Source organism: Syngnathus floridae, chromosome 20 (assembly GCF_059516105.1).
Source record: "Syngnathus floridae isolate MCC-2025c chromosome 20, RoL_Sflo_1.0, whole genome shotgun sequence".
NCBI classification, from domain to species: domain Eukaryota; kingdom Metazoa; phylum Chordata; class Actinopteri; order Syngnathiformes; family Syngnathidae; genus Syngnathus; species Syngnathus floridae.
The window spans coordinates 5,088,369-5,116,234 of NC_142432.1; the positions used below are offsets into that span (position 1 = coordinate 5,088,369).

At 48.5% G+C, this 27,866-nt stretch overlaps 1 protein-coding gene and 1 long non-coding RNA gene across 5 annotated transcripts; both read right to left on the reverse strand.

The window, feature by feature from the left end:
- Positions 1-403: 403 nt before the first annotated feature.
- On the reverse strand, positions 404-23,924 carry LOC148380904 (RNA-binding Raly-like protein). Of its 4 annotated transcripts, none has more exons than XM_088363758.1 (11): positions 23,751-23,924; positions 13,447-13,733; positions 13,074-13,111; positions 6,893-7,166; positions 3,895-3,970; positions 3,453-3,500; positions 2,991-3,172; positions 2,721-2,834; positions 2,326-2,492; positions 2,097-2,136; positions 404-1,695 (listed from the first exon to the last, which is right to left on the reverse strand). In XM_088363758.1, exons 2-10 carry the CDS (start codon positions 13,541-13,543, stop codon positions 2,104-2,106), a joined length of 1,029 nt encoding a protein of 342 aa, XP_088219884.1. In that variant the 5' UTR covers positions 13,544-13,733; positions 23,751-23,924; the 3' UTR covers positions 404-1,695; positions 2,097-2,103. The 4 variants fall into 4 exon arrangements, with proteins under 4 accessions (XP_088219884.1, XP_088219886.1, XP_088219887.1 ...); XM_088363760.1 differs by having other exon boundaries at positions 12,743-13,111; positions 23,751-23,921; XM_088363761.1 differs by lacking the exon at positions 13,074-13,111 and having other exon boundaries at positions 23,751-23,921.
- Positions 23,925-24,225: 301 nt separating this feature from the next.
- Positions 24,226-27,343, reverse strand: LOC148380905 (uncharacterized). The gene is made up of 4 exons (XR_015854671.1): positions 27,042-27,343; positions 26,290-26,496; positions 25,619-25,739; positions 24,226-25,500 (listed from the first exon to the last, which is right to left on the reverse strand). It is a non-coding gene; the product is annotated as an uncharacterized LOC148380905 (long non-coding RNA).
- Positions 27,344-27,866: the final 523 nt, after the last annotated feature.

Below are 27,866 nucleotides of genomic sequence, written 5' to 3' on the forward strand. Positions count from 1 at the left end.
GCTGTCCCATCACATGAGTCGGTAACTGGGCGTTGGTCAAATGACGTCAAAATGTAATTATTACAATACAAACATTTTATTATGGCAACATTTATTTATAGCTGAATACGTCAAATATAGAATTTGCACCCTCGAGAGAATTGGGATGACTAACGTTTAAAACTTCTTCTTTAGAACTTCCAATACATACGTTTACTTCCATTTAAGAGTCGGATGTTTAGATTTAATGACTAAATAATTTACTTATGCCATTCGGCCAATTTGGCACAGAAATGCCAAATGAAATTTCCATATGTATTCAAGTAAGTGGTGATTTCCCAAGCGATTTGATAGCATTAGCATTTCAAAGACAAAACTGAAAATGATCCTTTGTTTGGAGTGAGAAGCTAAGAAAGAAGCCACATTTAAGTAAACGTGACACATTTTATTGACTTCATAAGAACACAACTTGTTTTATATACACAATAAACAACAATGAGCTTTCCTTTTCTTTACAGCCGTTTTATATATTTATATTGTGTTCTATCATAGTTTTCTATTTGTTCTATTTGAGCGTCAACTGAAAAAAAACAAAGTACAGTAAACATGCTTTTGATAAAAATATTGATACAAAAAAATGTACATTTTCTATACATCAGTTTTCTGCAGCTAGGGCTGTAGACAACTGCGCTTGTAGTCTAGCTGCGGTTGTCATGGTAACAACCTCTCTACTTACAACGCTTCGCAAAATGAACGAAGGTAAGAAAGGATTGTTCCAAGCCGTTTTGGATTCTAGATATGAGTTTGTGATTTAAAGGGTCAGTGCACACAAATCATCGATGCGGCGCTTCTTTTTTTTTTTATCTTTTATTTTATCGGTCTGGATTTGGAGCTTTTTAGCTCCACGAAAGAATTTCTTCTCAAGCTGTGTGAGCAATATATATATATATTTTTTAGTTTCTTGAAAGCTAAAAAGTGACAACAGCTCTGGAACATTTTTTTAACTGTGTTTTAATAAATATATTTAAAGTGGGTGGGAGTGAGCACGCACACACACACACAAACATATTTGACGAAAATGTTTGGAATCATTCATTGGACTTTTGTGAACATTTTTTTTTTGCAGGTGGAATTTGCGTGCAGTGAGCCTTGAAAGCGCAGCAGTCGATTCCGAATCTGGACGGCCAGAGAAGAGCAACGAAGTGATAAAGAGGAGGAGGATTTAAAAACAAAAACAAATTCACGGATTCAGAGGAGCACAATGAATGCCGTCAAATTTTTGGCCACGGTGAGTTGGCACCTTTTATCATAACATGTAATCACAAAATGTAAACACGTGTTCAGTGCGCACACACAAAAATACACGAAAAAATACGCGGCATTTGGTTACTGAGCAAAAAACAGTGAAGAGGGAAAACAATGGCACGGTTGTAGACAAGCAACGTGCATCCCGGCAGAGAATCAAATGATTTCAAATTGTCGTAGGCGGTCCATTGTGGACGACCAAACGGTAGGAAATGATCCAAAGTTTCTCGATGGGAGACAATGACAGTCCAGCGCACAACGGAAGCTTCGGGAGTGCCAAGTCGTGGCCGCCTCTTGCTTGCCTCATTTTTTTTTTACATAAGGTAGCTTTGATTTAGTTCCAAAGCAGTCCAATCTTGATGTTGTCGTCCTTCCTCACCAGGCGAAGGGAACTGCCAATTCCTCGACCTCCTGCAGCGAGGCGAACTCTTTTACTAAGATCCCAGAAAGTGGCTCAAAATCTGATCTATTGCATTTGTGCGGTGCTGGGTCTTGCTTTGTAACTTTAGTAACGTCTGCCGCCCCCTGGTGGCCAGGTCGCGAACACCACCCCACAACACAAGGCGTCGCAACGAATGGATCATGACGCGCAAATTGCCCAATCCTCGAGATTGTATTTAATTATGTTATGACGAGTAAATATAGAGTGCTAATGAAGTAAAAAAAAAAAAAAAAAAAGTCCTTCTAGCATTATTAGTCAGCCCAGATTGCACCAGGCAGCACTGAGCTCTACTGGAAGAGATGCTAGAAATGAGAGAAAGAAAGAGGGAGGGGGAAAAAAAGAGAGAGAAAGTGCAGAGAAATGCGCTTACCCAGTGCTCAGTTGTCGACGTCGGAAATGTGATTTTCCATCTGCAAAAAAGGAGCAGATCAGAGAAGAAAAGAAAGGAAGAAAGACGTGTCAAGACCGTGAGCGCGCTTCATATTGCGGCACGTTGTAATCTAAGAAACAAATGCGTCGGCCCGGGCGTCCATGAATAAGCCCGCTCGCTTTTACTTGAGCATGAGACTGAGACTCGCTCCTCTTTTTTTTTTGTTTACCAGATGAAGGGCGCCTTCCTCCTCTTCCTCGTCGTCGTCACCGGCGTCGCTCATCTCCCCGGCGTCCGTCGGTGCGCCGTCATTGCCCTCCTCGCCGGAGTCATCGAGCGCTTCCGACGCTGACTCGTCGCCTCTGTCGCGGTTGTCCTCGTACATCCTTTGAGCCTCTGCGAGGATCAAAATCAACGGCCGTGCTAGTCGGCGATGAAAAACACGAGGACATCAACACGGCATAGCACAGCGATCACAGCAAACGGGAATTTATGTCTAAAATGCAGGCAAGGACTCATGGTGGGGGAGATATATATGAGAAGATATTTGGAAGCTCCACGAGAAGGCTGCGGTCGCTTCGATTTGGCGGCCGACGCCCTTTTAAGCTGACAGCGTTCCCTCACCGGACATGCCTCGCCGCCGCATCTCCATCTTGTCCAGGCGTCCTAGCAGGGAGTCGATCTTGGTCTTGATCTGCGTCAGCTCCCTCCTGATGGTCTGCAGCTGCTCCGTCTTGACTGGCGAGGAGCACAACAAGTTTGCTATCAAGTATGAGTGCTCGTGGCTTCTTTAGCCAACATCTTCAGCTGGCTTGTTGGTGGGAGTTCCACGAGGGCATTTTGGGTTCATCCTTTGTGACCTGTCTAGGAAAGAAAGCGTCTTGCCGTACGTACCTTTGACGGCAGCGGGGCAGGGGGAGGAGGCGGGGGGTCCCAAGGACGACGTGGAGGATGAGGACGACTTGATGGGCGAAGAGGTCTTGACGCGGCGGGACGAGGCCAGCGGGACCCTGGAGCGTTTCAGGGGGATGGCGGACCGCGGGGACGGAGCCGCTCGCCCGTGGTAGTCAAAAAGCCTCAAAACAAAAATGGAATCAAATATATTTCAGTGGTGGACAATGCCAAAGTGTTCAGCAAAAGCAAAACAGAGCTTTAAGTCAAGTTCTTCCACCAGTGGAGAAGAAAATAACACGTAAGGGGTGGCTGTCCAACAGTCGCTTAGCAACAGTGGACATTTGCATTCAAACCAAATCAGACCTGCTCAATTTCAAATCAAGTAGCCCCCCCACCCACACCATTTTTAAGCTGTTGCTTTTGTTGGGAATATCACATTGATTAGCATCAGGTAAAACATACCTGGCGTAGAAGTCATCTCTGTAGTACTCGTAGTCAAACTCGTAACCACTGCGAGAGGGAGAGAGAAGGTAAATCAGGAAGACGGCTGATTATTCCGATTCCAGCCGCGTCATGAGCAAAGCGGCTTGGACCGGAGTGGCCGCGATGAGGCCAAACGACGAGGCACGCACGCCATGTCAACTGAAGCGGAGCGAGACGTCCGCTCCCCGAATTGCACAAACGTTCAAGTCATTTCAAGTTTGACGTGAGTGATTCTCCAAATTGATCCCGCTTACGCTTGCTGAGAAAATGCAAATGAGGATTTCCAAATATCTTATTAGAAAGTCTGTAGATGAGAACAAGCAAATATTTCATGACATAAGTAAAATTTGTCTCATCATTAAGATTATAATTTGAATACAGGAGAAGATAATGGAATCAACTTCGAATCAGGTGCCAATACCTGTAGACCGCCGAGAGGGGCCTCTTGGAGACGCTTTTGGGTCGGTACGGTTTGGGCTCGCCGGCCATGTTGATGTCTGAAGACGCACACAAGCCCAAGCACAAGCGATTCCACGTCAAAGCGCCATCTTGCATTCTTCAAGTCGGAAGGACCAGTCGACGCGCGACAAAAACATCTCCCTCGAGAAGAAGCCATATGAATATTTCAATCGTGACAAACAAAGCTGATACGCCCGCGCGGCGGCTGAAATGAATTGGTCAACGTCATCAAGTGGGCAAACTTTGACGTCACCTGGCCATTTTGACAGCTCGACGCCGGCCGGCACACGCTCCTTAAAAAAGACAAAGAAAACTCACAGCCACGGGTGCGACACTTGCCCCCGTACACGGTCATTTTCAAGCGGCACGGCGCTCCAGAATTGCGGCTGGGCTCGATGAACCCAGAGAGAATATAGAGAGAAAGACTTCCTGAGCAGAGAGGCACTGAGTGAAAGGAATTGTTTGGCTCCTTGAGACGCTTCTTTTGGAGCATACCAAATGGGAACGAGGGAAGGGAGGGCTAATAAAGTGTCCGGAGCTTTGTAATAACAGCCAGCGTCCACTAGATGGAGGCAAACATCGCAGAGAGGGAAGAGGAGTCGTCACGTTCACAGCCTCTCAAATATGGTCGCTGATGGATGCGACGCCTTGACAGAACTGAGTGCGACACCGTCTCAGTCCCGATGGACATGCTTTACTGCGCCGTAATTCAAAAGCATTTTAATCAGAGGAGCTAACACATGATGGATTTGGATCTGCATTTCAGCACAAACGAGTTTCTTGGCCCGATTGTTCCTGGCTTCCCTCATGGTGAGCTCTGAAATGACTCATTTGCCAATTTGGAGCACCACCCAACGCCATTGCCGCACTCGAGTGAGCAGCCAACGTGGTGTCCTAATCGAATCAATGCGAGGGCCAAAAACACAGGCAACGAGCAGCGGAGGGACCGACTCCGAGCGTGGCCCGGGGCCAGTTTAGGGCCGCTTTTGAAGGCTCTTCTATTTCTATTCCACTCGAGTGGCGCGTCGCATTGACTCCACATTTGCACACTAAGCAGGAGAGTCGGCGGGTCGCAGAAAAGACGCTGTGGCGGCCGCGCAGGCTAAACGAGTTTCCCCAAATAATTCTGCCGCAATTTTGCTCCCCGTATTCCGCTTTCCGTCACGCCGGCATTGACGGCTCGGCTTCGGAAAGGTCACGCTGCCTGCCAATGCGTGGACTCTCTGTCATGGACCTTCCCTTCCCATAAAATGACAAGGACGGCTAACAATGTGCTACATGTTTTAAGCGGTTATTATTCCGTGACATCTCAAAATGGGACGGTTCACACCTGAAGTTACGTGGTGCGGCGATGAGAAATGGAAAAATCACGCTCAGTGTCAAAATTCTTCGTGAGGTGGAACAACGCGGTTTGGACTGTGGCACAATTTCCCACAAAAGCGAGTACGCCATCGGTGGTGAGCCGCACACAAGCGCACTGAAGCGGTTGTTTCTCATACTGACAGACATGGGCGGATGCACCCCCACCACACACACACACACACACACACACACACATTGCGCTGGGCCGTCTGATTCACGGCTTGGCCTTCCGCTGGCGTCTCAAGTGAGCCTTTCTAATCAGAGAATTAGCTGCACTTATTTGTTGCCAGGGCGGCTCGGTGGAGCACTGGTTAGCACGTCCGCCTCACAGTTATGAGGGTGCGGGTTCGATTCCACCTCCGACCCTCTCTGTGTGGAGTTTGCATGTTCTGGGCATTGGCTCGCTTTAACGCGACGCCATCGTGTGTCACCATCTTCGGTCGGAACAATTTGGCCGCCACGTTTGGCCATACACGCTCGGTGCGGCCTCGCCTGCACGCTCGCTGCTTTCCGCGCGACGCGTTTGGCGCAATGACGATTGATTGCGACGCGACTGCCCTTGTAATCCGCTCTGGATGGACTTTGCATCTCAATCGGGTTATTATTTATGTAGCCCATCTCTCGCCTGCTGCCATTTGGAGGTGCCGCGATTGGCGATCCATCACTTGTTCTTCTTCAGCGTGGCGCATTAATGTTGTAATGGGACGCTCCCAGCAAGTCCCCACCGGGCAGAAGCCAACTCAGGAGCCGCTTAGGCTCTTCAGCCCGCCCAAATCAAGTCATGGATGCAATCTGCTGGGTCAAAATATCCGCTTTGTTTAAAGTGCACGGCGAGCGACTTAGGAAAGAAACAGAGAGGGCGCTAAATGTGACTTTACTTAAGGCCCCGAGGAGGCGTGTGGCGGCTGAAATGCAAAGCGGGCAGGACGCACGTGTGTGCTCACTTGGCCCCCTTACACAACAGCTTGCATCAGCATCATGCAGGGAAAGAAAAAAAGCTCAACTTTGACTGTCCTTCCCCAACAGCGACTGCCAATGGCATACATCTGCTGCCTTCATTGGCAAAAATCAGGCCTGCGCCGCCGTGGCACATCAGAACAGCGCTCAAACTGTTTTCGCTCGCTGGAGATGAGGGGCAGAAAGGAAAAAGAAAAGCGGGGTGGGCGGGGGTTTTTAGCGAGTCAAGAATGACATGCTCCGAAGCTGTCAGGCCGACTGCAGCTCATCTTATGTAACACCCCCCTTAAAGGCCCCAAAAGAAGTCGTTGGGATTTTAAACGGCTGCAATTTGTACGCGGCCAATGTGGAGTCAAGAATGTCAATCACAACGGGAACGAGCGGCAAAGCAAAAAGAAGGAGCCATGTGCGGCAAGAAGAAAGCGGGTCGTAGCGTTTAGCGGCTAGCACGCGGCGTATAGCGGGCTGGCCGGGCGTTGCATCAAGTCCACCGTGTTGTCGTGCATTTGTTTCGCTGTAGCGGAGGAGGGAAGCCTCTGGTTGCTACGGACGAATTGGGAGTCGCTCGCCCGGCTAGCTTAGCACCGCGGCGCACGCGCGCAGAAGAGGGCAGGTCGCTGGGACGACGAGTCCCGACTCACCCAGAGGCTGTCCGGCGATGACACGGGCGTTTTCGCCCACCACCGCCGCCCGGGCGTTGCGCTCGCCGATGTACTGCACGAAGGCGTAGCCCTTGTGCACGGAGCAGCCGGCGATCTTGCCGTACTTGGCGAAGATCACCTCGATGTCGGTCTTCTTGACGATGGCCGTGTTGAGGTTGCCGATGAAGACGCGAGAGTTGAGCGAGCGGGGGTCATTCTTGTTGGTCACGTTGCTGGTTTGGTTTTTGCCGGTCATCCTCCGCCGGGCGCACTCCTGACACACGCGAGAACCACACGTTAAGTGTCACGACTCTCCGTGTACGTTCTTACTTTGGAAAAAAAGATTCCCTCAATGACTTTTTTTTACATTCCGTTTAATTTTGACTGAGCATTTTTCTAAGTGACAATACTGCAGGCAAATATATTGACGTTTCCGTTCATTTCAACGGCAAACATATCGACATTTCCGTTCATTTCAACGGCAAACATGACACTTGAATGTCGCCGTCGAAGCACCGAGGAGCTGCGATCGTTACAATCAAGACACGAGATCGACTCCGCGTGCGTGCGCATCCGTGCGTGCGCGTGGCCTTGACATTTATCAGCGGCACTGACAATTAGACACACACACACACACACACACACACACACACACACACACACACACACACACAAGCTAATTGCAAATCCGCAGTCGGCATTGATGTTCTCAGCGTTCAACATGACGAATGAGAGGTGAAGGATTAAATTGCACCTGCGTGCGTGCTCACTTTCATCCAGCTATGAATGATGTCGGGTTGTCCCTTGACCTACAAGGGGTTTCTCGAATTCCCCCAAAAAATGCTGGTGGTCCTGCAATGGAGACACATTCCCCTCTATCATGAACAATAATATGCACGGGAAAGGACAAAAGGAAACACACCACTCGCCTGGACGGAACCGAACAAACAAGGCCGACACACCTCTGCCGCTGTTTGCCCAATTGAAGCGTCCAAAACTCGGAGCTGACTTTTGGAAAAGTGCTGAACGTGGCGCCGGAATCCTCCTCAGCCGGCAATATCCGTTCGAGTGGCTTAGCGCAAACAGAGCGCACCTTCGCTTCCATCAAGTAGCGTCGGCGCTCGACCGTTCTCACGCACAGGAGGCGAGGCAGGGTTACCATGGCGACGACACAGATGCTTTTCTCCCCCGTCAGTAGCAACTCCATAGAGGCTGTTTGAAATCTTGTGCCCAATAGACACTAAAACGCCTCAGCTAAGACACCTCAGCCCCTTGCAGAGGACAAAGAAAATGTGCCTGAATTGAAGGTCTGAATTTAAGGAACCTCAAGCCTTTTTTTTCCACTAACCCTAACCCTCTCAACCAAAGATCATCCAATCTAATTGAACTGCTACCTCGGCTCATCAAACAGCAAAAGATAGACTTCTAAATTTACTCACAATGTGACCTGCTTGGCGGAGGAAACAAACATTAAAAATAGAGCGCTATCAGTGAGCTGACAAATATCCGTCAAATGCAAAGCGGGGCATGAGGTGAAGCCGCTTTCCGTCGTTTGACGGGAAAGGCAAAGGGCTCGGCGGGAGATCAAGGCGCTGACAGACGAGACGTCGTCTGGTTTTCCAACGGTCGCAGAAGCGGCTCATTTGCAAAGTATGAATCATAAGCCTCCCCTCTCGTGGAATCAGCCGGCTGGCGTCTTATTTCAAAGTTGCAAGTGCCGCCGTAGCAAAACGGCCCTTTGCGTCTGCCCGGCGGAGCAGCCCGCATGGGATTAAGTCCGGCCGGGCTCCCATGACGGGATAACGGCTCGGAATGCGGCCCCCGGGGCTGTCTCGCTCGGTCGCTCTCTGCCTTCCTTCCCCTCGCCTCATCCGTCATCGAGGCTATTTTCCGTGGTGACATCCGGTGCGCGGGCTATTTACCATCGCGGCATCCATCAAGCCGCCATCGGCTAAACATGCGCGACCGCTAAGCTAGTATTTGAAAGGCCTTTCCTTGGCACTGCCGCTACATTAGCATTGTTTTTGGTGTGTCATTTCATAAAGCTCATTTGTCATAAGCTCATTTGGAGCTTCTAAGCACTGAACGAGCTCAAAAGGCCGCGGCACAATGTAAATGTCAACGAGTGAAGCGTTCATCGGGTTTCAGCACATGCTAAACAAGTTAGCATTAGCCTCACCACTTGAGGTTTCTGGCTAGGGTTTCAAATCATTGTTGGGGTTTTGAGCAAAGCTTAAGGTTACAAATGAAGGTGTTGCGCTACCCTTCCTCCCCTTCTCCGAGGGGCAAGTCTTTGGCCCGGCCCGTCCGTCCCTCGGAACGGAAACTGGCGGCAGGATTTAAACTGTGGTGCTCGTGTCTTTGCGCCTCATTAGCCTAAGATGAAGTGGCATCACTTGGGAAAACTTCCAGTGTGACAAATATCTCTCGTCTTGCTTGATGGGAAGAAAGATGTCGCGTGGGCCGCGCTTCCACAAGTACGCGGGAGGAAACAAAGACATCGCAGCACTCCATCGTAAGCCTCTCCAACCCCCATGGGGAGAGGGTGAGCCCTTGCCCTAAATATCTGGAGCTGGTTTGCTATATGGTAGCCCCTCCCCTCTCCTTTTTATTATTTTAACTACATATTTAGTGAGTTAAATGAATAAAGATGTTCACTGAGCAGTTGTTGATGGCGGCCCTTGCGCAGAGGGACGGGCCGGTCGCCAAACGTCGGCAATCTTATAAGCGTTTCAACGAGCCGCCGAGAATGAGGAACAAAATGGCCGCTTTCCAGCAAGGAAAAACCCAAGTGCAGGTAATGCGCATTGGCCCTAAGTGGAGCTCAAATGTCTCCTCGGGAAAGCGCCTAACACAGAATCTTTGTCACTTAGGGGTGTCCTCACTTCTTTTACAATGCTACTGAGAGGAATAAATAAGAGATTGCGTCTTTAGGAAACGTTGGCCTTGGCACAAAATTGCCTCCCGCGCTAAATCAATTTGCCTTTTCTGAGTTTAATGACGTTTTCGCGGACTCGTCATAAACGGCTTTTGTGACCAGGAGGCTAGGCCAAGACAAGAAGAAAGGCAAAGCGTCTCAACGTTTTGATTTCCCCGATGACGCAGGCGCCTTAACTCTGCGGTGCTTTTTGCACGGGGGCCCTTTAAGATCCGCTTTGTCGGCGGCGCGGCAAATGAGGACGGCACGCGAGCTAATCGCAAGAGGGCCGGCTGTGACGAGCACGCTTGGGTGCGCAGACGGACGGCGCTCGTTTCGCTTCCGGCACTTACGTAAGGCAACAGACACACGCCAAAAAAAAAAATCCCTTGAATGTTGACTCCCGCGCCTGGCACATTCCTAATTACTCCCAATGAGTGCGTGAGTAATTCCCCCCCCTCTACCAAGGGGAGACCCGGCATACATATTGCTCGCAAATCATTTCTCAGGTTCCATTGCGCGCAAATCGTTTCTCAGGTTCCACGAAGGCCATGCTTTTTGCGGACATGTCCTCGTCATGGCTCACCGAATTGCTCTCCTTGTCTCTCTCGGCGGAAACGAAAATTGCTTTTGAGATCGGCGCGAAGCTAATTAGCAGCACGCTCTCTGGGACAGGAGCCGCTCGGCTAAACATAGGCGCTAATTTGGCGCAATTAGCGGCGATTTGCGTGTGCAACGAAAGCGCCCTGGACTTGGACTCGCCAAGCATGATCTTTCTTCAAAACAGTTGCACAAACGTGTCCCGACAGGGGGCGCTAGTGATTGTGGCACTTTCAGCCGATCCCCGCGGGAGCATTTTGGCAGAGCGCCTCGCGCAATTTCCCCTCCAGGAAGTTCCCGTCAGGCGCATTCTTTTACGCTTCGACGCGTCGCCGACACCTGCTCTCAAACACGCGCTTGTTTTTTGTTTTTGTTTTTTTTCATCCCGGTTCGTCTGCTTCTCATCGGCCGATGACCACAAAGCCAGCTGACTGTCAGTCATGTGGTCACCATGGCAACCGCCCATAACATCCGTGCTGCATAGCAACGATCAATATTAATTCTTACAAAGCCTCCGATCGTGCAATCTCTGAAGGCATCACGCTACCATCAATCCCAAAAGACGATGACGGTTGTGTGTTACAAAAAGTGGCATTCGCCGCTACTCACACACACGCACACACACACACAGGGCCGAAAGCAAAACAAGGGCACAATGGAAACAGAGAGGCTCGGATCAATAGGTGACGCGGCAAACTCATTTGCGGCGTGTTTGTTACGGGGCTCGTCCACATAATGTGATGAACGGCGCCATTAGAGGCGCAATGAATAAATTAACGCCGCTTCGAACGCGGCCTCATTGCGAGAAGCCCCCGGCCAGGCCCGATCCATTATGCGCGTGGACTCGATGAACCCGCGCGTAGAAATACATCAGCAAAGTATTGGCCGTCCCGCCGGAAGGTCTTGGAAGCTCGTTCTCAAGAGAAATTAGCGTAGACACAAATGAAGGAACGAGCCATGCGCTCTTAACAAATTCGCCTCGACAAGGCACTTTTGAGCGTTTGGCTACTTGGCACGCCAGTGGAGGATGGTATGTCCCAAAAATTGAAAAGACCAATTGTTACCCATAATGGAGGCATGCACTCCAGATACAAGCCGCTTGCTCCGGATGTTTTATTCATACACGCAGCCACATATACGCTAGCTATATCTTAAAGCTCCCGACCGAGCGACCAGCGCCGGGCTCGGCCCAGATAACGAGGAAGCGGTCCGGTGGGAGAAGAAGAGGCATGGCGTGGGGGTGGCGGGGATATCCAGAAAGCATCCAGGTTTTGGCCTGCCAGTGTGACTAATTGGCCCTTGCAGACGACACACACGTGCCCCTTGGGTCCAGTTAAGGGCTCCAAAAAGACCAAACTGAAACTAATGAGATGACTTACTTTTAATGTCTTTGTTCACTACGCCAGTGACGCACAATGGCCGGCAGAACAACGAGATGGTCTTAATTTAGGTGGCAGGCAAGTCCCAATTTAGTGTCATACCACAGTGTGCCACAAAATGCCGGGCAGCATACTGAAAGAGATGCAATTACGAGCAAGAAGAAGATCCAATGTGTGTGTATTTGAAAATTAGTGCAACATAAATGCTAATTTTAGTTAGCAAATATAGTCTTTAGCATGTTAGCATGAAGATAGTGGGCTGAAATGATTTAACTAAAGCATGCTTTTTTTTTTCTGTAGAGTGAAATGTCAACATCTTGAGTACACATCTTATTTGGTGAGTCTTCTGTTTTGTGATGTTTTGAAATATAGAACACAAAGTAAGCAAACGCTGCTTGAAATGAAAAGCATGGCACTAAACCAGAATCCTAGACACGGTGGGGGCGTCGTGTTTACATTTACACGTTTGCACAAAAAGTCTTGTCATGGCACCCGGTGAGCCATCTTGCCACAATAACAAACATCAGAAGAGAATGTGATTGGGGAGGGGCTTAGGGTGAAGACGTACGATTTGGAACGTTCAAAGAGGATCAGATTTTGGCACCAGGTTGCCGTTCAAGGTGATTAAACACGGCTGGCGAGGAAACATTCCAGTCAGCCGACACGGGATTACCCACATTGTGTAGCGACTCGTCAATTCATATTTGCTTCATATTGAGGCTTTTCGTGAAAGAAGTGGGTTCACCCTGGACCGTGGACGCCCATTCCCGCACTGGTCAATATTTAGTTTAGAACACAAACAAAATGATTATATTTTTGGCTGTTTCAATCTTGGGCCGTCAAACTTATTCCCTAATGTAAAAGTATTACAAGAGAATGAAATGATACGAAAAAAAAGAATAGCTCCAAAGTGAGCACGATTATCTTTTTCAATGTTTGTATCGTCACTTGTACCTAAAGACGTGTCCGCCGAGCACAGCTCGCGTGCCGATCCCGCCGCTCGCGTGGTCGAAGACGTCGATCGCTTCTGTCGGGTAAGCTTCCAGCCAAATCGGCAAAATAAAAGCTGCCGCAGCTCGCAAGAAAGGCCACAGGTGCCTTTCGTTGCGTTTGCTTCACCTCCGCTGATTTGTGCACACGTTAACGTCGGATACCAGCTGGGGGGAGGGGGTGGGGGGGTGTCTGTTCACCCGTGCGGCGGCGCAAAATAAAAACACGGTCCATCCGACATGAAATGTTCCAAAAAGAAGAAGAAAAAAGACAAAATAAGACAGAAAGCACCAACCTGCGAGCTTGGCTGCAAGAAAAGTACCCAAACGTCCCCTGAAAAGAAAAAAACAAAACAAAAAAGAATTCTCCACTGCACACCGAAAGCAAAAGAGCCACAAAGAAATCAAAATAAAGACAGAAAAATAAAAAATGGGAAAGAAAAACAGCCACCCTCCCCCAGCAAAAAAAAAAAAAAAAACACTTGACACTAAAATCGTCTGCAGGCTGTCGAGCCTGAAAAGCAAAGTGCGGCGAGGCACAAGAACAAGTGCCAGAAAGAAGAAAAAAGAAAAGCGAGCACTCGGATGCCAGCGCTGCATTCACTCAACACTGGCAGCAGAATGAAGAAGGAGGAGGGGGAGGGGGAGAGGAGCAAAAAATGTACTCACAGAGCGTCGGGAGCAAAAGCAGGCTGTTGAAAAAGCAGCTAAAAAGCGAGTGGCGGGCTCTGCGCTGGTGTGTGCGTGCGCTTTGCTCTGCTGTCATGTGACCCGCTGGCCAGCTCCAGCAGCTCCAGTAGCTCCAGCAGCTCCAGCAGCTCCAGCAGCTCGTCCTTATCGCGCCATATCTCAACACCGCTCGCTCGCTCGACGGATGACGCCGCCGTCCTCTCCCTCTCTCGCTTTCATCGGCGCCGGGCCGGATGCGCTTTTCTCCCTGCGCGCTCTCGTGGGATCTGATTGGGCGGGAGGACAGGTGGGAGGGGGGAGAAGGAGGAGAGTTATATTGGAGGGGGGTAGGAAAGAACGGTACCGGGCATGCAGACGTTTGTGCAGCTCCAAGGGGTGGGGGGGGGGGAGCTGTCTCTGGTCCTGATGCTGATACGACTCAATGAGCAGCAGCAGAAAGATGTCCAGAAATATGTCATCTATTGTTTTAATGTTAGTTTTAGTCAATGCAAAGAAAGTCAAAAAACAAACCGGGGCTGGGACGGATTGGATCACATGCGGAGCACCACAAGGCACGCAGCTCGGTCCCTAATTTGTTTCAGTGCCAATTATGAAATATTTAACCCTGCCACGGCTCTGAATCTAAAAAGTCAAGACGATGTCATATTAAATGTTTTATTTCCGTGCAGTCGGGTTGAGGCATCAATCACGTGCGATTAGCTCTTGTAGCGCTCCCGCATGCTAGCGTGCAAATTCCCAGGTGAGTTGCGTGCAAGCAACTCACTAAGAAGCAGGAGAACAATTTTTCAACAGAAGAAAAACACAATAGATGAATGCAATAAAGCCATTTAAAGCCCCCAGTGGCCAGAAGATTTTTGTTAGTTCTTTGTTAGCCCTCAATTTGCTCCTTTCAGTCCGCGATGAAATAGTCAACAATTTATTCCCGCCACTTTTTTATGCATGTAGCAAAAAGTCCAAATGAAGGTAAAGTGATTCTTTAAGCAAACTCTGCGTAAGCATGTCCCGCCAAATTAAGAGCGGCCTCGTTTAGTGCTAATCATCACGCACAAGCGGCCTTAATGAGTGCACAGTGACACACACCTAATCAACATCAGCCAAGAGACAAGAATCAACAAGATAAATATAGAACCTCGACAAAATAGTTTGACTCTACATTTCTATTAATCAGCGATGATTGGTTTAATTACAAAAGCGTTTTGCGAGGACGCCAATTAGCGCAGCTACTGCACAAAAGAGACAGATGTTGGTAGCGGCGTCAGCTCACGGGGGGAATTTGCGAGCCCACTCGTGTGCTTGTGGAATGGAGTCTGAGCGGCAGATAACTTAGCCAGCTGGATTCCCGCAACCAAGGAAATGTCGCTACCGGTAGAAATCAACAAATTATCTCGCTCTTCTCTGCCGAGCTCGTTTATTGCACAAATTGGCGCTGATCCAATTTAAGATGGTGTTTTTTACCCCGACAACAGAACTGAGAATTTTTTTTCTGGTGTTCAGATTTTCTTTTCCAGGTGGGCAATGACGGGAGAGCTCAAGAGTCTGGCTCTGTCGTGCGGTGCTCCGCAGGGTTCAATGATGGGGCCCCTGCTGTTTCCATTGGAGGCGCTGCCCCAGGGCTTATTTGAAGCAAGCGCATCATTTCCCTTCATTGCTATGCAGATGACATTCGGATCTATCCGATGCCAGCGATCGAGATGATCAATTTACACATGGACCATTTTCCAGTCACATCTGCTTGCGTCACTTTGTACGTGCACATTTTTTTATCCACTGACGTCTTTGCACTGAATTCATTTTTGATCATAAGCAGAAACGAGGTTGACTCACATGTGTCTCGCCTGAGGAAGTCCATCAGTGACGTTGCTACGCGCCTCCGACAATGTTGTTATGATATTTTTTTCCTCTTTCTTTTCCGTCCTCATTGATGAAAAACTAATTAGTCGCATGGGATATGGGAGGCGGAGGCGGCAAAGACACGAACAATATTTGACCTTGACTGAACATGCGAGACTCTAATATGTTCATTGTTAGCGAGAGAAACACTTTATTCGTTAACAAGAACTTCTTCTAGCTGCTCGATGGACCACCATTTTCCCATATTTGAAGGCCCATTTTGAAATCTCAGGGGTAAGTCTTCAAATTTCACAAATATTATGAAGACCACAACTCTGCACTACATATTAATTGCTAGGTGCTGTTCCTAATATTTTGTCCACCTTTTGAATTTAATGTTAATCTCATGGATTAGACCTCTCAAAGATTTTCACTTCAATTTGGACACGTGACATGCACGTCGTGCTGAAGCCAAAAATGTGCAAAAATCATTCTTTGCCAGAGCAAAACTTCTTCCAAGGACAAAGATGGAACAATTAGCATGAGCCAGCCAAGCCGACGCGCAATGAATTCATCTTTTGGCGCCTGGTGACACGTTGTCCCTTTATTAGTTTGCCATTAAGGACATCTCGTTATCAATCACAACGTTGCTTCATTATCTCACCGCCCTCCGCCGTGACTCATTGTTTGGGATAGATGAAGGTCGCCCGGGGTACTCGAGAGGAACGACGTGCCACCAATATCTAGGCAAAAAATTCAAAGGCACTAACTTGAACTCCAACTAAACGGAGTCAATATCTTGCTAGTGGTAGGCGAAAAATTCAAACTTGAACTCCAACTAAATGGAGTCAAACCACAAATCAGTGCGATGGCAGGCGGTAGAGGTAACTCACAAAAGCAAGCACGTCCCTGGAAATATTTTCTGAGATTTTCTTTCTTTTGGCACAATGCACGTGCATGCCAAGCGCGCTGGGAACGCCACCCGTGTCGGCAAGCAAAATTAGCAGCTCTTTATGCCGACAAAGCTAATTAGCATCCAGAATCTGACGGTGCACCTGTTCGCATGCTAAAAAGCTCCCCCCCCCCCTGGAGGCCTCTCGCAACTTATCCCTTGTCATACTGAACAACACGAAAACCGTTTGGAACGAGCTGCGTCCAACCCGGGCAATGATGTATGATCCTTCAACAGCCAGCAATCTTTTGAGACACCAATCATGTTGAGACTTGGCGGCCAGGGTCAATCAGAAGCTCATTCATAGATAGCCTCTCCGGGATAATTAAGGATTCTCGGGCAGTTTTTCTTAATTAGCCGGAAAACCGACCACTAATCACTGTTCTGCTCTTGGGGCGATTGAAAGGTCGAGGTTCTAGCGTTGTGATAAGTCGTGGTCCTGATGATTCCATGAGGACTGCAGCACAACTGGAAAACGTATCCGATGCAAATGTTTGCATCAGATGCAAATGTTTGCGTCAAGGCCATCCTCCTTGAAATCTCCCAACGTCTCCTTGAGACGACAATGAACGTCGCATTAGCGTTTGTCTCCAAGACGTCAGCGGCGGCTTGCCGGAAGCATTCCGCCCTTTGCTCAGGTTGGACACTCGAGCCGTCTTTGACACAAGCCATCTTTTAAGATTCCGGCTCGACCTCAATTCGCTATCTGGCGCGGAAAGCGGCGCCCCGGGGACGGCACGCGCCATCCCGGCGCAGACGACAAACACTCGTCGGTCCTGATGCGAGACGACAGCGCGCCCACTTAGGAGCCGGGATGCCCGAGTAAATCTCAGCCGCGCGGCGTGACGAACGGATCCCTGGTTTGTCTCCGACGGCCTCGGTCATATTTTTTTTTTTGGGGGGGGAGCCTGCAGTTCAAACGTTTCTTTCGTCCGATAGTGATGCGCGAGGCGTCCAGCACCTGCCACCCTGAAAATCAAACGGCTAAAATATCGTTGGAGCGCAACTATTAGCGGTAGCGGCACGCAATTCATGCAGATTGACTCGAGCGAGAATTGTCTGACTGGGCTAATGTTTCGCCGAGCCGTTGACACATAAAGGCAAAAATATGAGTTCTATGATCAACAGAAGATCGGGGCTCACACAAAAGTACACATTTGGCGCCGGCAATCTCCCAAACGCATGTCAACGGCATTTACGTACTCATCAAATCTGCCTGCTTGTGCTAATCTGCCATAAAGATGAACTTAGATGGCGCCGACAGCTTCTCGGCGCCGTAATCCTTTGCCTCTTATCTGCGCCCTCTCTGCTGTCGACTTTAGTCGTCTTCAGGATGGGTAAGTTCTTATTCATCTCGTGAGCGGCCAACGTTTAACAGTGGGACGCTTCAAATGCTCTTTGTATTTACACGTGTCACTTGTTGGTAATCCTTCTGGAAAGGATTGCCCTCAGGTTGTCGTCACTCCGGCGGGTTCTGAGCTACCTCGTTTGTTTTCGGCCGCCGGTACCGACACGTATATTAAGGTTGTGCATCTTTTGAAGAAGAGTTGATTGGCTACGTAGCTCCCAAGCAACACTAGAGGGCAGCAAAGTGTGAAGGTGGCAGCTGCTCGCTCCGCAGAAGACACGGTGAGGTGCTAACAGTACGCCCGCGCCATATGTTACGCTCATTAGTCCTTTAATGAGTGTACAAACCAGCCGCGTGGCCTTAACGGGCCGGGAGATGTGACGACACACGTGGGACAGATGGCTCGGCGGTATGGAAATTGAGATGTCCGCTTTGACGAGTGAGTTTAATTGGTTCCTCTACTGTGCTCGGAACTCAATTCGCTCAACTCTTAAAACGTCTTGAAACAAATAGTCCTGTGGGTCTGCTCCATAGGGGCATTTTTCAACGGCGATGCATGACTCAGCATTGCTTTTGACGCAATCTCATCGTGTGTGTGTGTGTGTGTGTGTGTCTCATTGAAAGATGGAGGACTTTTGGGTTGTAATGTTTCGATTTAGTCCCGGTAGGAAGTGACAGCAGCTGTAAAGCTGAGGCTGGATAAATGTGTGCAGGGGGAAATGGCAGAGTAATAAAAGAACACACACAAACACACACCTACACACACAGGGGTGTTTAAAAGTGTGCTACACTTAGTCTGGCTGAAGTGACGTGTGCGCTCACATCCTCCTCCTCATGTTTCCCCCGGGAGCACTTTGCGAGCGCGGAACTTTTTGGAGAAGAAATAAGACGTTCTTGCGGCAAATGGAGCGTCTCCTCGCTTGTGGAGGTTACGCAACATTCGGCAGGACATTCAACTCGGCTTTATGGCGTTGCGGGCCCACGCGTATCGACAAAGCAGCAGGTTAGGCGACACTGTCTTGGCTCAGTGCGTTACGTTACGATGGGTTGGGTCACCTTGTCAAGCTTCTCGGCGACGGCTGACGCGAATTGTCATCTCGCGAGGCGTTCTGCCACCTACGGCATGCTCTGTCCTTCATTTGCGGTGACGATGCGGCAAGTCGGCCTCGCGAGAATCTTATCAGATACAGACCTGCTATTGTACTGTGGGAGGCTTTTTTTTTTTTGCCGCAAAGCTATCAAAGGTGACGCAAGGTGACTCGCCTCGGCCTCACCTAAACTCAACTGTGAAGCGACTGAGGGAGCTACGCTTGTGAATCATGCAGGCGGACGTCAGTAATGTGTGTATGTGTGTGTGTGGGGGGGGGAGCAGATGACGGCGGCTTCGGCTGAGAACAGCAGGTGCCCTTCATCGCCGTGACAAGAAAGTCGCCAGACGCAGCGGGTGGGTGATGCCGATGGAGGGAAGGGAGGGAGGGGGGCGGGGGTTGAGTTTGTTCAGAACAAAGACAAATAAGGCGCAAAAGCATGTCGGCACGCAAGTACACAGCCAGTGTGTGTGCGTGCAAAGGAGACTCGCCCCCGCCAGGGAAATTACCTTCACAATGAGGGCACTTGACTAAAGCAAAAACGCCACAGGAGTGCCACTGAAGAACACACACAAAAACACTCAATGCAAACTAACAAAATAGACCTATCAGGAATTCTCAAAACACAATAACAATCCCAACTAGGTTGGCGCCTCCCAGGGAGGAAGGGCATCACTTTGGGTTGCGACGTGCTAGGCCAAGTCAGTTTTGGCGGCACCGGCTTGCTTTTCGCTAAGTCGCTAGTTGCGCCACATTGGGTTATGTTGTAAGCGGGGAATTTCATAGCCTACGCTTGCTCACAGCATTAAAACAAACAAAGTGAGCGTCGAGTCAGCTCCCGGGTCGCCTCCTCCTCGCTTTCCGACTCTAAGCTTTATTCATCTCGAGCAAATAAAATGAAAGGCTCGACCCTGAGAATAGCTCCGTCGTCGTCTGTTGCCACGGAAACCTACAAGACGGGGAGTCACCGAGTCGAATGTGGCAGCCGCGGAATCGAGGCCGCTGGGTAGCCGGCAACCGACCGGGAAGCCTGGACCCGGACGTCCGTCTCGGAGGGGCGCCGGAGAAAATAAGTGAGTGCGTGAGAGTTTGGAAGCTGGAAATGATTTTTGTCATCACACGTTGACAGCATAATTTGACATGCAGCTCTTCAAAGGTTTGTTTTCCCAGACTCTTAATTTGAAAGGTGTGACAAATGTTTGCTTGGCTCCTTAAAAAGTCAAATTTGGGGCTCGTGGTCATGTGACAGCCTGCCTGTTTTGAACCTGGCTGAGCCCCGAAGGCAAATCCGATCCACTCCCGACAAATGTCCTCAAACACACAGCTTGGGGGCAGTTTGAAAATGCTCGACGAGTCGCGGCAAAGGTCATAATGACCTGCCTAAAGCGAATCGCTGGACAAAACAACTACTACCGTGCCCGATGGCTAAAGTGTCAAAAGAGAGGACACGTGCATTTCACAACTCGGCAGATGGCTCGCCGATTCCTGTGACGAAGCAGAAGACACTCAAGCGGAGCCTTGAGACGAGGTTCGATTCGCTTCTCTGAATTGCGTTGAACAAACTCCACACAAAAGATGTTTTTCTTTTCTTTCTCGGCAGCGACAGTGCAAGGTCGAGTAACAATATGAGATAGAAGCTGAAGAGCGATTTCTCCATCTGGCACGGAGCCTTCCTCTATAAGAGCCAAAGCCTCGGAAGAAAAGCAAGAAGAAATCATCCCAACATTACCGACCCTTGCCTTTTTGCATAGCTAGCACGGATGGTGTCCACCTCACGTGGAATCTCGTTCTTCCTTGCTTCAAGATTTGTGGCAACCCAAGCAGCAGCCTAACTTTGCGTGCACGTAAAAGACAGATGGTTGTGGGACGACCCAGTGGGCTCATTCTGCCTTCAGCACCAGAGATTCCAAATGACCACCCTGCCAAACAGAGTTAGCTCTCTTAGCATACGCTCCCACATGTTAGCAAAAGCAGATGAGGGCGCTCCATGGGGTCTCTTGCTATCATGAAACAATTCATGTGCGCAAAAGGTGTGGCGGTGGAACATCTGGAGCAGCCCGCCCCGGTTTTGAGCGGCGCACACCTTGGGAAAGCGACCGAGAAAGTCACTTGCGGGGTGGAAAATTTGCAAATGGCACTGGGAAATAACCGACTGGTGCAGGTTTACCCACGGGGGCTAAGTGTCCCATTTTGGGGGAGATTCTCACTCGGCTGCAATTGAAGCGCCCCCCCTCCTCATTGAGAGCCCTCCAGTGGCGTGACCCCACACCAAATGAACAATGAGGCTCGTGCAAGCCAGGACACCACCGGTTGGATCTGCTTGCATCCAATCAAACGGAATCTGGTGGGAAACGACCCATTCCTGTCTTATGACTCCAAAACCGACGAGGTTTTTTAACTGCAATTACAAAAGTACGCCACAAACACAGGGGTGGCGCTGCGTCTTAAATTTTTGATAGTCACTCTTGAAACTTTCAATCACCAGCCAGTAGAAAAGCAACAAATGATGGATTTTCCTTGGGGCTGCAAATGCAGCAGACAAAAACAAACATTTTAGAACCAAGCATGTCTAAGTTATCAAATATGAAGCCCGGCATAATAATGTTCAACATTGCTTTTCTATTGGATGGGGCTCAACAACACGCCAGTCTCGGTTAGAGCAAGATAATCAATAGCCCGAGCCACAAAAGCCAAAGGCAACCCACGAAGAAGTGAGCAGTTTAGGCAGAAACATCTCAATCTCTCATGTCCACCGCATTCTTATCAGACACGCCGGAAGCTCGATGAAGAGCCTCGTCTCCCCCTTCCTCGCTTGTCAGGTGTTACGACGGCCTCAGGTGGTGTCGCGCGCTAGCCCCCTCAGGTGGCTTCTCTGTTATCAGGAGCAGACCAGACTTGGCTGAGGAGGAGCGTCAGAAAAGCAGCGCTGAGAAAGACGATAGCTGACTCACACGCGGCCATCCGCCACCTTTACTCCGTTGAATAAAACATAAGCTGCCGCCAAATACGTCCAACTTAAATCTATCTGGCACTTGTTGACTGCTTATAGAAGACATGCTAGTATGCGTCTTTACGCGGGCGGCTAATCAGCGGCGTTTAAGGCTTACCACGAGGATCTGCCGAGTGTCATTAAATAAAATGTGGCAAAAAAACAACTGCTTCCGCAGAATTAGAGACGAGTAGACCATAAACAGGCCAGGCTTTCCCATATCTAATCGCCTTCCATATCTTTTTAGCTGACAAACTGAAAAAGAAGCTAGCTCAACACATCATTCAGGAGAGTTGGTTTAGCGTTTGCTGCTCGAGGTGAGCCATTTTGGCTTTTGACTGTACACAGCGGTAAGTTTGACAAAGGCGTCTCAGCGGGAAGGCGTCATTTCAGCGACACTTGCCCGCCTACTTTGTTCATCTCGGGAGACAAGAGCCGGCGCCGGCGGCTTGATGGAGTAAACACCGTTCCTGTCGGCGAGTTCCCCGAGATGCGACGACTTCCTTGACTGATTGCCTTTACGAGAAAAAGAAAGGACACGCAGCGGCGGTGCCTCGGCTGTGCCCTAGCAATTGAACCATGGAGTCATCCCGGGAGAACTTTCATCTGTTACGGCCCGTAATGTCTTCTTCAAGGCGGCCGCAACAAGCGTGGGAGCGATACCATCTGAAATAAAATTTGGTATTGACACAAGACGGCTCAGCGGCATTAAGCCCTTCGTCTTTTTCTTGTGCGTATTTGTTCCTGAGCCTTGGCGTTTTCTGCAGAATTACTAAATGTGGCGGCAAAGACTTTCTGTTTTTGATCAACATCGGGCACGGGGTGCTTCCCGACGGCGGCCAAGCTTCGGAAATGAAAAGCAGCTCCCAGACAAACTTAATCAACAACTAATAACGCAGCTGTTTGCTAGAGCGCCGGGCGCTTTCCGCCACTTTCGTTGGAGCAAATGAATGGTTTAGCCCAGCATTGGCACTCGTCGTGCGCAATCAAGCAGCGCCATGCGGATGGATTCGGGAATTGAACAGCACAGAGCAATGGATGGCATCTCGCCACGTCGGAAACACTCCATCACGGCCGGCCCTAAAAGTCCTGCCCTGTCTCGGAGAGACTTCAATCCACAAAGCGTCTGCTTTCCATGCTAGTTTAATTCCGTTGTGTCCGGCGGCAACAGATAGATAAGGCGGTAGGGACGCAATTTTACAATCTCTTTGTCAATCTGTTGGACGTTACGGCTAATTGTTGACTTTTCAAACGTAGCTTTGATCCACTACTGAAAAGAGACTTTGACTCTCTCCCCTTTCATCTATTGCTTCATATGGACAGAGCGTTATTATCTTTGTATGATTGCCAATGTTTTATGTTGTATTTGATGTTTTTTGCATTTTTCAGCAAAGAAGCTTGGAGCCACAGCGGCGTGGGAATCTCTGGTTCGTTCAAAACGTAACTGGTGGTTAACGGCTGTGATGATGGGGCTGGCCTCTTTCCTCCCGTGCATATTAAATCAGAAAAAGACATATATTGATGTGACGCGGATGAGTTGCTCCGCGACGGTGGCGTCTTGAGGGAGAAAACTGATGTGAAGCTTGTCTTCTAATTGGCTCTCTTGCCCAGTGAAGATTCGGGAATGGAAGATGTTTGTTGTTTTAGGCTTGAAATATTTAAAAGGCGACTCACACGGCCGCAGGCCACTCTTTAAAAAGAATAACATCACTGTCGCAAATGGAAACAGTGATGATGTGGTAAAGACTTTTTGGGGGCGTGGCCTTTGGCTGTTGAAGAACAACAAAACAAATCTAGACATAATGTTGCATTTTGTTCAAGATGTCCGTCGTTGAACAAGGAAAACAAAGATGGGGAGTGATAATTAGTTCTAGTGACGTGCGGTGAGGCACTGACGTCACAAAATTTGTCCGACACCTAACCGTGTCACAAAAAAGGTTGGGAAACGCTGCTCTAGAGTATCTTATTCATTATTTAATTTGAACAATTTTAATTAAAATCCTATATGAACAGTCTTCACACATAAAAATATTCAATAAAGCACACTGCTCCGAAGTCCCGTTGTCCGAATCAAACCTTTTAACTCCGGAGTTGCTCTTCCTTTACTGATGACCTCCTGCTTCGACGGAAAATCCATAGTTGAAAATCGTTTGAGTTTGAATATGTAATCCTCCATTGTGAAACGAAATGTAAAAACGAAAAACAAAAACGAATGTAAAACGAAATAAATGGACGACTGCTCCTCAGGTGTTCACTATTAATTTGAACTGGAGATAACTTATTCTACGGGTGGGCGCATGAAGCATCCCGGGATCACTAGCGCCCCCTGTCATAAAGCTGGAGAACTTTTTTTCTTTGCCTCGTCTTTGGTTTCAACATAACTATAAAAATTCAGCGATTTTGGTTCAAAATGATACAAAACTACTGAAATTAAAAGGAAAATTACATTATAATAAAAACAATTTGATGAATATGACAATTTAATTTGTTTTTCCCCTTTTCATGATGGCATGGGAGGCAAGAAAGAAAGAAAGAAAGAAAGAAAGAAAGAAAGAAAGAAAGAAAGAAAGAAAGAAAGAAAGAAAGAAAGAAAGAAAGAAAGAAAGAAAGAAAGAAAGAAAGAAAGAAAGAAAGAAAATAAACCCAATTAGGACACGGGAGATTTTCGGCAAGCAATAACAATGTATACCGTCTTTACATCCGGCAAGAAAATGATGGACATGTTTCATTTGGGCATGAATGCAGGCATACCTCAGGGCTCCATTTGTGCCCCATTTGCATTTAAATTGCTGCCGTTGCACCGCCGCGCATTAAAAAAAAACATCATTTAAGTTTCATTTGGCCAAGAAAAAGACAGCCAATTTGCGGCGCACAGGTATATTCAAAGCGCAAAAAAAAAAAAAAAAAATGCGTCTGCGAGCAAACTAGTTGTGTGATTTGCCTGCAGCTCGCAAAGGGCAAAGTGTTAATGAAAATCCGAGAACAATAGTCTCCGGCGACGCTTAAGGGAGCTCCGGGGATGTGTAACCTCACTCGGCCCGCATGCAAAGCCTCATCAACATTTTGCGGTGTTGCGCCTGCGAGGCATCGATCGACACTCCCCGCCGTGTGCTTTGCATCAAAAGCCAGGTGGGATCGGGGGGCCGGAATTGGTTTAGGGCGCTACTAAAACAAAACAATTAGCGCGCTGCGAGAATACGTGACACGCCAATTTCGTCTTCAGTGTTGACAATTTGCATACGGGTGAGTGGAAATCCCAAAAAGCAACTGAGGGGAAATTGGGTGGAAGGCAGAGGCCCAAGTCAATTTTCCAGAAAAATTACTTTTAGCTCTAGGTAAAGGGGCTAAACTCCTGCAGGAGGGAAACAAGGGTAATGCGGCAAATGGTGCTATACATTAACGGGTAACGGGAGCCAACGAGTCGGAGGGCGGGCATCCTTTTTACATCGTTACTGCTTCGTCTGGATTTTCACCCCAAAGGCAAATATTGGAAAAGTTTGGCGAGCAACAATTGCATCAATGTGTGACGGAAAGAAGCAGCCTTGGAAAAGTGCTGAGCGGCAACAAGGAAGACAAATGAGCGCCGCTCTGATTCATCCCAGCGGACGGTGTTGCGCCATGATTTGTGACCCCCTGGGACGGCCCCCACACCCGAGCCACCTCGATCAATACACCTGTCAGAGATATGGGCTTAAATTACCGGCCGCTTGCTCGTTACCAGCCCAAAGATGGATGGGTGCGGCTAGCGCGTCACAGCGGAGCACCCGCCGATAAACGACGAGGCCACTCTGAGGATGGGGAGAGTAAATCTCCTCGACGCCACCCTCTGCAAACAGTCGGACAGAGGAGGTAAACGTGACCCCCTCCTGTCCAAAAAGCGTCTCTCCATCAGTGGATGACCAAGCCACACTCAGGGCTTGACTTTACCATGCCTGTCTACGTACGTGACTTTCCCGTGCCTGTTCGCACTTCATCTCTGCAGATTCCCACACAGACGAGCTGAAGGGCCCAGGAGGATGACGCCGCCGTCATCTCGCTCCTCGGAGATTCTCTTTTCCGGCTCGCCTTCGGGTGGGGAGCGAAAAAAAAAAAAAACGGCAAATGACTTACGCTGAGCATGAAAGGAGCGAAAGGCATCAATTATTCATAAGAAAGATGCGAGAAAGCGAGTATGTGCATGCCGAGAACGTTCTTGTCCAAATGCGCAGTTCCCGGCAGGATGACGGCCTTTCAGGAATGCGCTTTTCCTCCCCCACCGCCCCAAAAACATCAGTGCAAGATCACAGACTTTAATCCCGGCGTGTTTTGACATCGAGTGGCGTCTCAGGTCTGAAAGCATCAGCGTCGACGCTACGCAAAGAAAGGCCTCCCAATATCTTGCTGAACTTCTAGTGTTAAAAAAGGAAAAATTCTGAATTGGTGGCAAAGAAGTCATTTTGTTACTTTTTAATCGCTTCGATCCATCGGCATATTCTGTCATTTACTTAGCCATCGTCGTTTCACGGGTGTCAAACTTGTTTTGCGTTAGGACTGGATTTATCGCTGGCTTGGTTAGCGTCACCAAGTTAGCTTGAAGTCGCACACAGAGACGTTTTTAGCTCACGTTCCAACTTACTCGCTCGGAGCCATCTTTCTTGCTGGCCAAAGAGCGCTTGCTTTTAGACAATCCCTGAAATGCACACCAGTAAAAAGTCAACGTGATTTTTTTTCTACCCAACTGCATACACTGATGATCTCTTCCCAGGTGAGCCTGTGCAGTGAGAGACGAGCGCCGCCGCTGACACGTTTGGCGGGAGGGAGACGTAGCCATCTTTCTTCCACGCTGCTGGTAAAATAGGAAGAGAGAGGGAAAAGGTCAGCCAGCGCGGTAAACAAAGTGACGGCAGATGCATCACCTCGAGCGGCTGCACCAAATAGATGAAGGGCAACTTGCCGGCTAAAACTTTACTCTTCCTTCGGAAATTGCCCCTTGGACTTGTTGTGTGATACTATATTTGAAAAAGTCCAAGAGGTAATGATCCAACCTACGTGTAAAGCAGCATTCCCATTTCGAGCTCACTTAGTGACTTACTTGCTAATTCTTTGACTGCAAAAGATAAAGCAGCAAATTCACTCCACTCTATTTGTAGAGCACAAATCATTTGCTGAGGTATTTTATGCAGATAATGCAGTTTTTTTCAAAATGCACTTGATTTAATTTCAATTGAGTGTACAGCATGAGCAGTCGTTAAGCCCCAAGGCCTTAGCCTAGTAACGCGTTGATGGCCTCCAACATGAGGAGGACCCGAGAATGCCTGCACGGAGCATCAAAAGCAAACACCTCGCTCTCTTTTCTTTGTTGATGTTCACACTATTGACTTTACGTACAGAGCAGAGTTAAATTTCACGCTCCTGCACATGGATTTCCAATAAGGAAGGAGTCAATTCAATTTCCTCCGCATGTTGTGCAGCTCATCTTTATGGCCTCCGTTTCATCTTTATGGCTTCTGTCACTTGCTGTCCTTGCGCACTCTCTCTCTTGTCTTAAAATAACCCAATGCATTTCAATAATGTTGCATAATGTGTTCAATAAAATATATTTCACCTAAAAAGAACGAATCACTCGCTAAACTCAACCAAAAAGGGACTAAACAAATGATGACGTCTTTACTTCTTCGTGGACACTCCGTTTAAGGGGCGCCTTACTGCCCCCTAGAGTTAGAATGGGAGTTGTAAAAAAAAAAAAAAGAAAGGGGGGGGGAATGATGACAAATAATGCTAGTTTGTTTGTATTTGCATAAATGTTTTATTTTACATTCTTCAATGTCATGTATTGCTATTTAATGTCATGGCCACTGCTTGTTTTTTTCCCCATTGAGAACACGTTTAAAATTCTGCTTGTTACATTTCCGTTCGCTTTTAATTTCTTTACACAGCTATGTACAGACAAGCTATTTTTACTTGACAAAATTGCTATTTATACATCACAAAAGCGCTGTGATTGTGTCCTATTCTGTCTTGTATGTCATTACGACGACGCACTGAATATTATGCTTGATGATTGCCAAAGAAAAATGTCAGCGCGACACCAGTGATTTCTATTAAAATCACCATTAAAGGGGCTCTTGAGGTCTTTGACAAGCTGGAGAAGCACGTCCAAGTTGCTGCTCGCTGCAAATCATTCTTGGAGACGACTACATAAAGTATGTCATG

Coding starts and splice junctions, on each gene's coding strand:
- LOC148380904 (XM_088363758.1), bottom strand. CDS start 13,543: ATGACAGCAGAGCAAAGCGCACGCACACACCAGCGCAGAGCCCGCCAC. Junction 3,971..6,892: donor CATCGCCGGACAGCCTCTGG/GTGAGTCGGGAC, acceptor GTGCGTCTTCAG/ACATCAACATGGCCGGCGAG. Junction 2,493..2,720: donor GCGGCGGCGAGGCATGTCCG/GTGAGGGAACGC, acceptor TGATCCTCGCAG/AGGCTCAAAGGATGTACGAG.